The sequence below is a fragment of the Acipenser ruthenus genome, chromosome 13 (assembly GCF_902713425.1).
Source record: "Acipenser ruthenus chromosome 13, fAciRut3.2 maternal haplotype, whole genome shotgun sequence".
Taxonomy (NCBI): Eukaryota; Metazoa; Chordata; class Actinopteri; order Acipenseriformes; family Acipenseridae; genus Acipenser; species Acipenser ruthenus.
The window spans coordinates 32,054,492-32,069,061 of NC_081201.1; the positions used below are offsets into that span (position 1 = coordinate 32,054,492).

At 44.6% G+C, this 14,570-nt stretch overlaps 1 protein-coding gene across 6 annotated transcripts; it reads left to right on the forward strand.

The window, feature by feature from the left end:
* The first annotated feature begins 321 nt into the window (after window positions 1-321).
* LOC117418128 (nuclear receptor coactivator 4-like) lies at window positions 322-14,388 on the forward strand. 6 transcript variants are annotated; one of them, XM_058985118.1, is made up of 10 exons: window positions 322-350; window positions 6,601-6,736; window positions 8,009-8,149; window positions 8,397-8,485; window positions 8,784-8,892; window positions 9,564-9,671; window positions 9,845-9,964; window positions 10,230-11,348; window positions 11,789-11,881; window positions 12,185-14,388. In XM_058985118.1, the coding sequence occupies exons 1-10, from the start codon at window positions 337-339 to the stop codon at window positions 12,188-12,190; spliced, it is 1,935 nt and encodes a 644-aa protein (XP_058841101.1). In that variant the 5' UTR covers window positions 322-336; the 3' UTR covers window positions 12,191-14,388. The 6 variants fall into 6 exon arrangements, with proteins under 6 accessions (XP_058841101.1, XP_058841102.1, XP_058841103.1 ...); XM_058985119.1 differs by having other exon boundaries at window positions 10,230-11,336; XM_058985120.1 differs by lacking the exon at window positions 322-350 and adding an exon at window positions 395-603.
* Window positions 14,389-14,570: the final 182 nt, after the last annotated feature.

Genomic DNA, 14,570 nt, shown 5'->3' on the forward strand with positions numbered 1-14,570 from the left:
TAGTCTGACGGTTCTCCCTTTACATGTTGAATACATCAGCTGTGCAGGTGTTTCCAGAAATCAAAACAGATTGCTACAATGCGCTCGTTGACCACTGGAGGGAGACACAGCACAGCTCATAAACCATGCAGCATAGAACCTCTATTATTAAAACTAATTGGGACAAGTGGGTGTTCGGATAACCGGATACTATTGTGAACTGTACAACTGTGAAAATGACTCTCCTCAATCAAGAAACATCCTAGAAAGATATAATTCAGCCCTGTACCTGACCTGTAAATATACAACTTACAGCACTGCACTGTTCCGTGTACCAAACTGACTGCTGAATAGCACATGTTCTGTGACAGGTAAGCCTGCACCGCCGCGTCTCGCGAGAACCTGATCCAGTCATGCCCTTGGTAGTGTGGCCTCTGGTCTTCTCGCGAGATCTTACTGTGGGTGGACGGGTCGTTTCACAGACGAAGCTTTCACAGGAAAAAATAAATAAAATCGTTAAAATATACAAACAGAACTGGGACCGTGAGATACCCGCCACCCACCGGTCTGAACCCACTCAGAGAACCGCGACACGTATCACTCGGGTCAACCAGGACCGTCCAGGTAACGTCGTTAATTACAAAGTCACTCAACGAGCGGGGTGGTCGTCTGTCTCCGGGTTTCAAGTTATTTTAAACTGTCACTTACCTGTCGTTAATCCGACAGTATGTATTAAAGGGCTTGTGTTGATAAATACGCGCTGCGGTAGGACATTGTTTTAATTTTTGTCCACAAAGGCAGTGTGGTATTGTGTGGAGATGGGGGTGCGGCAGTTTGGGGAATATCTGCCCTGACGCTGCCTGAGATATCCAGTCGGAATTTTATTGCTGTATTAAACCCGGCTGATTCCTTTTGAATCCTGGAGATGAGAAGGTTTAGGAAACAGTAAAGGGACGCGTATCTATTGTGCCTCTGTGTCCAGGCTATAGTAAACAAATCAATTGACAATCCAGTTTGTTTACAATACTCATAGTTTTAGTTTTAGGCAAAAATACATGCTCCTGGCACTACAGTTGGTAGAAAATGTAATTTCAGTAACAAATGCTTGAGAGAGATAGAGCATAGAGCAGTATGGGTTAGATACTCAAAGCTATTTTCTCCAAATAATAATTATAACTTTTTTTCAGAAAGGAACAATGCATCCAGTATAATTACTAAGATAGAAAATATATTGATTACTGTAAAATCAGAATTATTATTTTATTTTTAATATAAAACTCCCAGGTGTATAACTGGTTAATTTGCAGATCCACCTCATACTTAGGTAATGCTAAAATAAGCAGCACATTTTTCCAGCTATAGCTAGAAAATAATTGGGTATACTGTGCGTGCAATTGTGAAAATCCATACTTTTGTTTCTGAATACCTGAACAAGTGAGTGTTTGTCCCAGCACTTTGAGGTAGGGTGCATCAGCTCTGTCTGTCTGCTAAACACTCCTGCTGTTGATGTTCCTGCAAAGAGCAAGAATCACTGTCATTAAAACTATCCTGCTGGATTATGCGGTTATCATCATCATCATTATATTAAACTTGTGTTTGTGTTTTACATGTACAATCCTGCAGCCTTGCTAATATTGAATTCCCCAAAATGCAGACAGCAGTGTGGGTGATCCTGTTTCTGAGCTAGTGCAGAGCAACTCTCAAAAATAGGTTACAAAATTGCATTGGCAGCAGACAGACCGACCAGCTCTTACTGGGACTCTCTGGCTTGGCCCCAGTCACGATTGCAGATTTGTCCTCCGCGCTCCTGCTCTCTGACAGGGGGAAGCAAGGAGATGAGTGTGCGAGAAGGACAGGCTAGAGGGGGCTGGTGTCAAACATATAACAGCAGAAAAGAACATCTGTAGGCAGAAGGGAAGGGGAGCTGTCAAGCAATTATACTGACAGGCATGTATGGGAGGTCGTGACAGGTGATTTTAAAAATGACAATTCTACAAAAAACAAACCTACAACATTATCTCTGTGTAACGTCCGGGTGCAGATTGTATTGTAGGCTTCAGTGAACAGTTTGAAGACCCCCTCCAGTGCTCCCTGAGAGCCTTCATTGTGCGTACCCTGTACAAGCTGTATGTGGTGTGTCTCATTAAGCTTGCACTAAAAGCTGGACTGGTCCAACTGCTTTGCAATGGAAGCCTTTAATAATAATCTGTTAGGCAGGCAGTCCCAGTTTTATACTAGAGATTGGGTTTGTGGTGCCGATGGAAATGTCCAGTGGATAGACTGACAGACAGGTCTAGCTCATGTGTAAGTCTTATTTTACAATCAAGTGTGTGTTCTTTATTCCATTGCCTCCTCTCGTCTGTCGGCAAGGTGCTGCAGTGACTAGTGAAAGAAATGCCTGAGAGGAGGAGGAGGAGGAGGAGGAGGAGGAAACAACAGAGGAATGACTGTGTGCTACCAGTATTCTTGGTACTCATGACGCTGAATTGAATTGTTTTGTGTTGGGTGAGGGTGAGGAGGAGGAGGAGGAGGAGGTGGAGACAGAGGAGTGACTGTGCTACCAGTATTGCAGGTACTCATGACGCAGAGCTGAATTGAATTGTATTGTATCGGCCTCCCCTTCGATGTGCTGTAACAGCCGGAAGAGCTCTTCTATGGAAGTGGGTTAGATGAAGGGCAATGAAATGACGCAGCAGCAAGCAGCCGGCAGCACAGCATTTCCAGGGCCCCACTGTTCAGAGAGGAGTAATGCCTTGTGTAACTCCGAGACAGGCTGAGGTTCTGTTTGAAGGAACTAAACATGTAGGGGGCATTTACATTGAACTCTGATCTAAAGCCTGCTGCTGTCTTTTTTTTGTTGTTGTTTTTTGTTTTTATTTGGAATCACGAATTATTTTTTAAGGCTGCTGTAGTTTAGGTCATTGGGCTCAGCTGTATTCTATGATAATTCCCATCAAGTTTCATTACTGGAGCTGACAAATAAATAAAAAATGACCATTTCACTGTCACATTGTTTTATGCTTTTGCAATATCGCAGACCATGCATTTTGTACACTGCTGTATTTTAGGATTCTCTTTAACAAGTTTTGTAATGGCCATTTCCCTATTAAAACAAACCATTTTACTGCTCTCATATCTGAGATATTCTTTATAACGCAGTATAATGGCCCATTATACTGTTTCTTTCACTTTACAACCACACATGTTGTTACTTGAATCTTTTCAAACCAGTTTACCTGTATTAAAGTACCTGTATGCATTTTGTTGTAGCTGTCTAATCCCAATATAGCAAACAAATTCGTATTTCGGATTCTACCCATTCCTTTTCTTAGCCACAAAAATTCATGGCATCTGCTGGGTGTGTGAAAGGAGGAGCCTGTATCGAGGAGATCGTTCAGGTTTTCATTTCAAAATGAGAGTTGCCTTATTTAGCCCAGTGGCATGTGCTCAACTGAATTGAACTGTGTTGTTTCTGGGCACCAGTTGTTTTTTGTTAGGTCCGTATTCTGTGATGCAGTTTCAATTCCTAATACTGTCTGTTTACATATATATGGTTCTTTAGTCTTTTGCACCGCTACGCGCAGCCCCCTTCCACTGCCCCCTTCCACCGTGGTGTACGTGCGCAAAGCAGAACGGCTTGTGGCGGACTGGGTGGTAGGTATGACGTCAGAATATTCCGAGATAGGAAACCGTGCGCAAACCAGGAGACTATACCGGGTTTATCTGTGTCTTAAAATTACTGGGAGAGATCTGTCCGACTGAAAATAAGGTACGGGGAATATTTTAAAGGTTAAAATAACAAGAAAACTGACTGTCGCTAAACTGTGAGTATGTACAGCTTCACAATCAGAAACCCCGCGTCCGCTTGCTATGCAGACGCTGCAGGGGGAAATGCATTCATGATTTGAGGTGGTGTTACACTTCATTACTGTTTTAAATGTTGAGATTAAACATCTGTTTTATTCTAGTGCGTTATTAAATTATTTAACAGCTACCGTATTGTCTGTTTGTTTGTTAGATAACACGACTCGCGTACAGTAAACTTCTTTTCCGCACGCATGGCTATGCCTGTTAAAATGCTGTGGGTTGCTGTTGCACTATTCTAAACAGGACTTAATATAACGGGTGTTGTCGGTACAATAATTTAAAAGTTATGGCGTGTTAATATGCATTCATACTTTATTGGGGTGATGCACACTATATTACAATCCATGGATTTTCTGCGAGTTTTTCTGTACCTCTGAATTTGGTAGTGTAGCCTATGACTGAGTGAGCGACTTGACTGTTAAGCACTTGTGCGGTGCTTGGCATGTGAAAGGTGCTGTATATATACAGTATATGTAAGTGTGTTGCAGTGTTAGTGTAAGGTGCTGTATACTGGATGATAAAGGGGCGTTTGTCAGGAGCTGTTACTGATATTGTCACACTACAGGGGTTATTTCTGAAACTTGGTAATATGTTCTGAAAATAATACAAATAATAAAAAGCTAATCACATTTTGTATGTGTCTCAACGGCATCTCTGAACTGAACAAAATATAGTTATTGTTAAAATAAAAACTCAAAGCTGATTTAGGATTAAAAGCTGAAAACTAAAAAGTTAGTACCTGTTTTTCTTGAGGCATTTTATTCTCGATTTTTAAAACTTCTGTTCCTGTTACTGAGTTTTCTCTCCTGCCTGGATGGGTGGACAGGAGCTATAAACTTTACTGTATGAAAAGTCTTCAGCTTTTTAGTGTTGTGTTTCTGTGTCAGTTTGGATGAGCTGGAATAGTACTGTTCCCCCTTCCCTAAAATGCTCTCGCTTGAAATATACACTGCAGGGATAGAAATATGACTCCCATTTAGACAGGGAGAGATCTGGAACATCCTATGAACCCCACATTTACTTACTGTGCACCCCGAGTATTTTACAACTCCTCCTCTGTGTATTTGTCTGTTTATTTAGGGCTTAGGGGGTCGGTAAATGTCCTCAATCTGTTTTTTGGGGATTGGATGGTCAATCATTATTTAGGCACAACAGTTAAACTGTGAAACATCATGTGTTTTGTTTTTAATTCTATTACAGTTTGATGCTTACCAGGCAAGGGAGCAGCAACACAAAAACTTTATGAAACAAAATGTCTAAAAACTCGAGAGTCCCGGTCAATGCAGAATAAATGTACTGTGCCTGAAAGGTGAAAATACTTCAACAAAATTGAGAGTTTATCGGTTTTTAAACTAAGAGGCTAGGAGTGTATGATAGTTTGCTGAAGATCCCCATTAAAAGGGTCCCCATTGTTTGAACAAGGACTCCCAACTAGACAGTTAGAAAGAAGCATGCACGGTTTCTTTCCTTAAACTAATTCTGTTCATAATATTACAAAAGTAAAAAGCAACCAAGTAAGGTGCATATATAAAATATGTGCTTGTGGGTGTGCAGAGCACAGCACAGAACACGATAACCCCCAGTGCCTTTCTGAAGTGTCTGAGGCTGGCTGTGAGCGGTGGTGTGTTTTATGTGCACTGTGCCTGCTGGAAAGCAGTACAACCCTATGCTAATAGCAGCTACCTGTCACCCCTGTAGATTTACACGATGGAATGATTATTAAGTCAATTGACAGCAATAGAAATGCTGCCTGGTTGTTTATCAGTTAAGAACTTGGTTTTGCTCATATCCACAAGAAGCCAGTTTCCTGGTAGCTGATGCAGAGTTAAGATTCGGGTCAGGGACAACAGTCTTTGCTATAGTAGTGTAAATCCACACATAATCACCAATTCAATCAAGTAAAATCTAAAAAATAAGTCCCTGCAATGGAAGTATTTTAGACAGTATTTCCGTGTGTGTGTGGTTTTGTATGCGAGTCATGAGATCATAGTTTGCTCATAATTGGAGAACAGCGAGTTAATGTGTTTTGAACAGCAGAACTTAACTCACTCAGGTGACTCTGTGGTTCATGCTAATCCAGCCCTTGTTATTCCCGTGTGGAAACAGTGATGTGTTTGCAGATTTTTATCTGAGGACTGCTATCCATAATCACAGGTTTCTTTTCACCAGTGAAGCCACAGTGCTACACAAGAGCCTGATTCTGTCCTCTTCACCGCCGGTGATGACAGAGCCACTGAACTCTAGGAGGGTGTCGTTATCTCCTCTCCCTCCACAAAGCAATGGAACAAAGACCAGTTTGAGCTGAAATCACAGCCAGTCATGGTCATTTAATTGGGAGCTGCATGTAAGCAACCACAGAATACCATGAGAACAGTATTTCATTATTAACCTTTATTAAATCCAGAAGGACCAGGTTGGTGTGTTGTGGTGAGGTGAGGTGATGACACAGGGCTATTTTTAGGAAACCTTACAAGCACTTTTGGTTCCAGAAATAAGTAATAAGAATACCAGTGTCACTTCTCGTTTGGAATGTCTTTGAGTGTTTGAATGTTCTGCTTTCACAGATCAGCTGGGTGATCACCTGCTTCACTGGTGAGCTGAACTATTAGTGTGAAAACACAGATAGTTAGTAAGAGTTTTAAAAATAAATACATACTTAAAACCCCCAAAATAGGTGGAAAATTTTGTGCAAGTGGGTGTACATTGGTCTGTGTCGTTCATGACTCTGACTGCTGCCTGCGTTTGTCCCTGCAGTTACAGAATGGCGCCCCCTGTAGATGAGTGTGAGAAGGACACCCTGAGGCAGTGCCTGCAGGCACGCTCCCAGCTGGAGACGGCCATCTCTGCGGTGACCAGGGCGGAGCTACAGCTGCACGACAATGCCAGAGAGGTGAGGGATGGGTTCCAGGGTAAGGGATGTGCATGTGAACTCCCAGGAAATGAGATTGCATAAATATATCGAGATAAAACTCATGCAGCCCCACATGATGAGGTAAACAGTTTTGTGTGTGAGGAGGTGGGGAGGATTGGGGTTCTCATTTTTAAAGTGTGTTTTTTTGTGAGTAATGTATACGCACACACAATAACAGTCTGTTGTATATAAAAACTGATGCCTCTGGGAGGATAGTGCAGTATTGAGAGGGGTCTGTCTGTGCAGGTGTAAACACACTGAGAGCCTGAGCCCCAGCCCTGCTCAATACAAGCTCAGTGTTTCTTCATTTCGTGGATAAGCCACTATGCAGTCAGGCTCAATAACTTATTGTAGTGGGTTTCAGCTGTGGTGTTTTTGTGCGAGTGTGAGTTAATCCCAGTCTATCCCTGCTTGAGCTCTGTGTGAAAAGATTGTTTCCTCACTGAAGCTGCGGGTTTGTTAGTAATCTGAGTTAGTAATCTGTGTGTGTGTGTGTGTGTGTGTGTGTGTGTGTGTGTGTGTAATCGCAAACACCCCTGAGCAGGAGAGGGGGGTCCTGTGGCCTGGCTAAAGCCACAGCTGTGTTGGTAGTCCCCCCTCGTTGCAGTAACACTGGGGTGACATCAGTGAGGAGGAGTAGGGGCTGAGCTGAGCCAGTTATCTGTCTGGAGGTGTGGCTCTGGCCCTTTTATATACCAGCTCATAGCGAGGTATCAGACACAGCACTGCAGACAGACAGAGGAATATCTATCACAGTAGACTGCATTCTGCACTGCAGGAAATCTGTTACGAGACTGCAAACTTCATTCAATATTGGCTCTGCAAACAGCTGCATACAGCACTGTCGGTAGGTGAAGGCTCAGCTCTGTGTGTGTGTGCGTGTCTATTTTAAGTCATTTAATATGTCTAGTTGACCCTGTTTCTTATGGTATGGAATATTGTAAGCACGTTGGGAGACCGAGGCACATACAAACTTTCACAGTGTGCTCTTTGCTTGGGGTTCCCCTGTTGGGCAAGAGTGGCAGGATTCCCAGCACCAGACTGGCATCTGTGGGGGATTTTGATCTGAGAGGAACAGCGTGACTCCAGGGTAGTGTGTTTCGGTTTTGTTTCTGGTGAACGGTAAAGCACCTGGAGGCACAGCTTTGATTGGTGTTTGTGTGTGTGTGTGTTGAGGGGTGAGGGAGTGAGCAGAGCTTTATGTTTGACTCCCTGCAGTATATTCATGGTGCATTATTTCCCTCTGTGCAGGTGAAGTCCCAGCTCCACAGCTGTATCAGCCGACACCTGGAGTTCCTGCGCTCTCGTGAGGTCTGGCTGCTCGAGCAAATTGAGATCATCCAGCACCTCAAAGAGGAGTCCCTGCAGCAGCAGCTACAGCAGCTCCACTGGGTGAGTGAGTCTCATTAAACTGATCTACGCTGTACAGTACAGCTAGAGCAGCTCCACTGGGTGTGTGAGTCTCACTATACTGATCTACACTACTGTACAGCTATAGCAGCTCACCTGGGTGAGCCCTGCACTGATACATACTGTACTTTAGTTACATCTGTCTGTGGTTCAGATCACTCTGTTTCCTCTGTTTCTCTGTCTCTGTTTCCGTTAATGTCTAATTGTCCTCTGTCTCTGTCTGTTTCAGCTCCTGGGTCAGTTTAGTGTTGTGGTTCAGCAGCTGGAGAGTTCTAACAGCAACAGCCTGGCCAACCAGATCACCACCTGCCTGGAGAAGTAAGTGTTGCTTGCTGGCTCTGTCTGTCTTTGAGAGGCTAGCCGGCTGGCTGTCTTTGTGGTTCTTACAAAGACTGTACATTGGAAAAAGGCATAATGTTTTAGCGCCTTTTTTTTTTTTTTAATAAACTTAAGTTGTTTTAAATGAGAGCTCTTCATGCAGAAATATAAAATTTAGCCACAACTTTCCAAATAGTGGTGATCCATCATAACCATGTGGAGATTAGCACAGTAAACCTGTAGTTAATGAGAGTCAATGAAAGGCCTGCAGAATGATAGCCCCTGCCTCCCTCCACAGGTTGTCCAGTCTGAGCCTGAACCCCGCGGAGACCCCTGAGATGAGTTTCCAGGCTGACGCCCGCTCCCTGCGCCAGGCCATCACCTCCTTCGGGAACATCGCCACTGAGGTACGATGCACTGAACCAGGGTGGCCAAGGGGTTACACGATGCGCATCACAATGTGCATACATGTGATGGTCCTGTCGGGCTACTTGTGTGATTCATAGTGACATCGAATAGTCCTTTAATGATGGAATATTTTGTTAAAAGACAGATTAAATAAAACAGGGATAGTAATGTATTTATACCAACTATGAAATCCCCTGCTAAGGGAATATAGTGGAGGCAGTCTTATGTACAGTACGTACATGCGTTTGTCACACGTCATTCTTCCATATATTTGGAGAACCGCATTAACATTATTTAGATTGTTAGTTGAGGTGATATTCTCAATAACACTCACCCACACTGTCAACCCCTCCCTGAATCTAGTGACTTAGAAAAAAGTTAAGATCCACCTACATTTCAACAAGAAGTCTTTGTTTATTGTAAGTCTTTCTTGTCAAAAGTATTCCTCTGATCCCTGGTAATGCCCTCTGCTTGCAAGTGTGTGTGTGTGTGTGTGTGTGTGTGTGTGTGGTCTTGGTAAGCATGGTTCCCATGAGAGAATTTATTTCTGTGTTTAAATGTATTAATTTATTTATTATCAGCTCTGCTCTGTTTAGGGATGTAGGACCTGTAGCCCATAGCAGTGTGTCTTCTGTGCTTCTGAACCCTGGTTTATATTTTGTGTCTTCAGGAGATGGAGTGCCTACCAGCGGTTCTCAGTCCTCCAGAGAGTTCCGGGCCTTTCCTCAGTGCCTGGCTTCTGCAGAACTGCCCTTTGGCCCCGCAGCAGCACAGCGAGGTAAGAACACCCTTCTGTTTACATCGTCAGAGCAGTACCAGCCTTGCAAACACACACACACACACACACACACACACAGATATGGTTTACAGCATCACAACACTCGCACACGGACACACTCTCTTGGTGTAGATCCTCACAGCAGTACTATCTCTCCTATCTGTGTCCTGCAGAGAGCCAAGCCCCTTGCAGATTGGCTGCTGGGGAGCCGTCCTGTGACCGTGTGCCCTGCTGCTTACCAGTCAAGCACCGACCCCCAGGACTGGCTGCTGAGACCGGGGGAGAGGGGACAGGTGAGCTGGGGGAATAAAGCAGAGGGAGAGGGTGGAACTGGAGGGAAGGGGGTGGGGGGGGCGGGGTGATTGATGGGACAAGTGGGGATTATCCAGTTGCAAGCAAGCTTGATAAAGACATTCTTTGCACAAGTTATTAAGAGTATCTGAATAGTTTTACTATTTTTTTATTTATACATTTTCATGTACCGGCTTGTCTTTATTCGTACCGTCTTGTAAACTGCTTAGTGTTGACGTGTATCCCTCACTTACTGACTCCGCCCAGGTTCCCCCACCTTTGGCCCACTTCGATTTAGAGGCGGCTTGGGGCCAGCTCTGTGACCTGGAGGCCTGGCTGCTGCCGGACAGAGCGCCCCCTAGGGACCGCACCCTGAGTGACGTCAGCACCACCAGCAGCAGCAGCAGCTCTGCACTGTCCATAGAGAAGATAGAAGAGTCAGAGCTGAATTACAGTGAAGAGGAAGAGGAGGAGAGAGAGGGGAGCAGCAGCAATAGTGTGGACCTCGGTGACTGGCTCATCACCCCCACTGCAGGAGACATGGAGAACTACACACACAGCAGCAGCACCCCCACTGGAGAAACGGAGAATAACAGCAAGAAGAACCAACAAGCGCTCGTCAGCGACCTCTTCAGACCTTTCCACGAGACCTTCTCCTCCAGTGATTGGCTGCCCAAGACTGAAGGGGGGTGTGGCTCCTGCTGCGTCACCAAGACCGTAGCAATCGAGATCGAGAACCTGGGGAACCTCAAGTGTCTGAAGCAGAGCCCCTCCTCTCCCACTCTGGGCTCGGCTGGCCAGGCCTGGCTCCTGCAGCAGCAGACGGCTCCTCCTCCAATCAGAGTGGAGCAGGTGTGCAAGGCCAACGAGCCGTGCAAGAGCTTCTCGGAGTGTGTGTGCGAGGAGAACTGCGGTAAGGAGGCTCTGCGGTCCTGGCTGCTCAAGCAGGAAGGGCGAGACAAGAATGGGGTGCCTGCTGCCGCTGACAAGAACGGGGTTAACCCCGACTGCGTGGGGGCCCTGCTGAATAGCTGGCTGGACCCTAGCAGGAAGGAGGCCTCCTCCCCTCTTTCTACCTGGGTCTGCCCCTCCGCACAGGTCCAGGAGAAGGCCAGTCGAGAGGAGCAGAGCTCGGAGTCCAAGAGCCCCTTCCACAGCCCTCTGAGCTCCCAGTGCTGGGTGCTGCCCCACTCCCACTCCCAGCCCCAGTCTACCCTCCCCGCAGAGCAGAGCCCCTTCCTCAACCCCCTGTGCTCAGAGAGCTGGGTCCTACCCCAGTCACACTCCCTCTCCCAGCCCCAGCCTGAGAAGCACAGCCACTCTGACACAGCGGCTCCAGAGGAGGACAAGTGGCTGCTCCGCAAGAGAGCTCATGTGAGTGCACAGGTCTGTCTGTCTGTCTGTCTGTCTTGAATTTGTTTTTTAGTTTTATTTTTGTGCTTTAGTGAATCAGGTGAGGGAGAATTGCAGGCAGGTTCAAAGAGACTAACACAGCTTGTGAGAGAGCGCGCATCTCGTCGTCTCAGCCTGCCATTCAGTCCTGGGCCTCTCCTTAATACTGTGTGGTGTTTTGTTTTTTGTTTTTTTTGTGAATTACACTCATGTATAAGTTGCAAACCCGCCCAACATTTTTTTTACTTGTGACTTCTGGGACACCCAATCCTCCCAAGTTGAAAGCTTGATTTCGCCTGCTGCTACTTAGCACCTTAATTAACTTGTTTGTCTGTTGTTTTTTTTTTTTAATTTTTGCTTCTGTTTTGAAGTTCATCCTGTTTCTCTGTTAGTAACGGTGCCTTTTTGTGTTTTTCTTGTGTGTTTGATTTCAGGAGCGATATGGACTGCCTTCGGTCTGCGACCTGTTTGCCTGCATGAAACTCAATGTAGACAAAGAGCAGTGGCTGTACAGGACACCTATACAGGTGAGGGGGTACACTGGTCCTTCAGTGGCACTCTGTGATAAAGAATCAAGCTGCAGCTTCATGTGAACATGGGAAAGTAATGTGCTGCTTAGCTTTGAACACTATGTATAGTTAGGCTTCAAACTGTTTTTCAGTGTTTCAGTTAAAAATAACTCAATCAGTAAAAATCCCTATTAGATTAGTTCTAATTCATGTGAACTTTGTGTGTGTGTTTTTTTTATATAAAGTAAATAAAATAAAGTAGTTTTTTTAACTCTTGAAAATAAAATGTCAAACTGACTGTTCCTCTGTGTTGCATTGCAGATGTGAGGTGACCCAGAAAACCATCCTGCCAAGATTTGGGGAGATTTGTGCGGTGCCACCTCCTAATGAAGAGCCACTCAATCGCTACTCGACGCACACGTTTACCCATGGCCTGCTCCTTCTCTCGCTTCTCTGTTAAATTCGTCTTCCTCCTTCTCCTCCTCTGTATGTCTGTCTGTCTGTCTGTCTCTGGGCTGCGTTATCTCCTTTCGTACTTAGTGTAATGATCTGCAGCTCTGAGCAGGAGGAACAGGATTGACCCTGCTGCATTGTGTTCCCAAACCAAGGGTCCAAGTCCAGATAACAAAGGAGGGTGGGGGACTTAACCAGAAGGGGAGCACAGTGGTAGTTCAATCCAGTCCTGCAGTATCACCTGCAATCCAGGGTTTTGTTTCAACCATAAACTGAATATTGTGAGTGTGTCCTGTCTTGTCACTGTGGACAAATTGTACATGTAATACTGTGGAGGGGGTGATTTGCCCACAGGGGGAATATAGGCCTCTGTCTTATTTATCTATGACAAATCTCTAGTATCTATGAAAACATGCAGACTGAGAATCTAAGACTTGAGTCGTCAGGCTAGAGATGTGTACACCAGGCTACTAGATCGGTTTTAATAAGGAACTGGTTGGAACAAAAGCCAGGAAAGACCATTTGGGAGGAGTGGGGTTGAGAACCACAGTGCAATGAAACTGAAGGGCAGCCGGCCCAGGTTGTACACAAAGGAGTAAGTCCAGTCTAGGTTTTGTGTGCCTGTTAACTGTGCTTTTGTCTTTTCTCTGGTACCAGAGATGATTATAATTAACAGCCACATTGGGCTCTAATACAAAAAACAAAATGATAGTTTCAGGGCCTATAGTACTGGAACAACCCTCTTTTGAGATTTGGGACTAAGCTGCAATAGGGTATTTTTAATACATAAAATAATTTTCAGTTTTTCTTTTTAATTTGTAAGAAGTCAGACTTGTGTGGTTTCAGGTTGATGCTGTGACTTAACCTTTTAATTCTGGTTGAATTTTCAGCCGACGCCATCAGACTGCCACGGTGGTTGTTAGTTCAGTAGGGCTGTGAAACTCTGGCATGCATTCACTGTTCTCTTTGCAATCACAGAGTGGACCAGTCTAAGTGCACTGATATCCCATGTGTAATTGACCATGGAAAACAGGTCAGTTACCCTGGAGGTAAAGCCAACTGCAAGCATATCGGTGCTTTAATGAAATGAGGAACTACACATCTTTGAGTAAGAAGACCATTTTAAATGAGTGTTTTGGATGCTGTGTTGTACACATTAGGCATAGCAAACCTCCAGAGAGCAACTCTCTGCAGGTACATACTGTAGGGGGATTACTACTCTCCTGATTAGGAGCCTGATGGACAAGCTCCCTCCTGGTCAAGGGTTACTATAACTTGCTGATACAGTGCAATGTCCAAATTGTGACTGAAGCGTTTTGTTTCAGTATTATCTGTTGCCACAGAATATGGTGCCGATCTATCTACCCAACAGCGTGGTAGTTTCTGTGTAATCTTTGTCTTGTGTTTAAACAGTGGAGTCAGTCTCCCTGCTGTGCCCCACACACTTTGTGGTGAGAACAGGATCTGCAGTACTCGGTGCAAAGTCGCTACAGCTCAACACTTGCAGAGTCTGTAGGTTTAGATGAATGGATATTCCTGGTCTTTCTGAAACAGTCATATCTGTTATTATTATTTATTTCTTAGCAGACGTCCTTATCCAGGGCGACTTAAAATTGTTATCAGATATCACATTATTTTTACTTACAATTGCCCATTTATACAATTGGGTTTTTACTGGAGCAATCTAGGTAAAGTGTCCCCCACCTGGGATTGAACCCACAACCCTCCAGTCAAGAGTCCAGAGCCCTAACCATTACTCCACACTGCTGTTCATTGAGTTGTGGGGGAGCAGCATTTTTGCCTTGATTTGTTTATTTTTGAGGGGTAAATCCCTCTTTACTCCATGTTTCTTTGTTGGTGTAAAGTGTGCAGCAAGGTGTTGTGGTGCCAGCCCCTCCTTTCCTCTGACTGAAACATGCCATACCATAAAAGGGTGGTCATCATCATGATTATACATGTGCTTTATCATCCTATATAGAATAAAACCTTATATATTATATTGCATATTCATGTTTTAAAAGCTGTGATCTAGGCATATATATCAAACTTAATAAAACATTTAACTGAATCAATACCTGCATGCTTTTCTTGTCTGCTTCTTGAAAAAAATTAAAACAACCTCAAACTCACCCCTCCTAAAATGCATCTGTTCTGAAGAATGCTGATAATGTTGTTTTTTGCAAGAGCAAGCAGTTATGACAGCAGAGATAAGTCCAATCTTGAGTTAACACGCAGCACTTTGACATGGACTCCA

Excerpts from the sequence above, each read along its gene's own strand:
- LOC117418128 (XM_058985118.1), top strand. Across the intron at positions 8,486-8,783 it reads ATCACCACCTGCCTGGAGAA|GTTGTCCAGTCTGAGCCTGA; the intron begins GTAAGTGTTGCT and ends CTCCCTCCACAG. Across the intron at positions 9,965-10,229 it reads GACCGGGGGAGAGGGGACAG|GTTCCCCCACCTTTGGCCCA; the intron begins GTGAGCTGGGGG and ends GACTCCGCCCAG.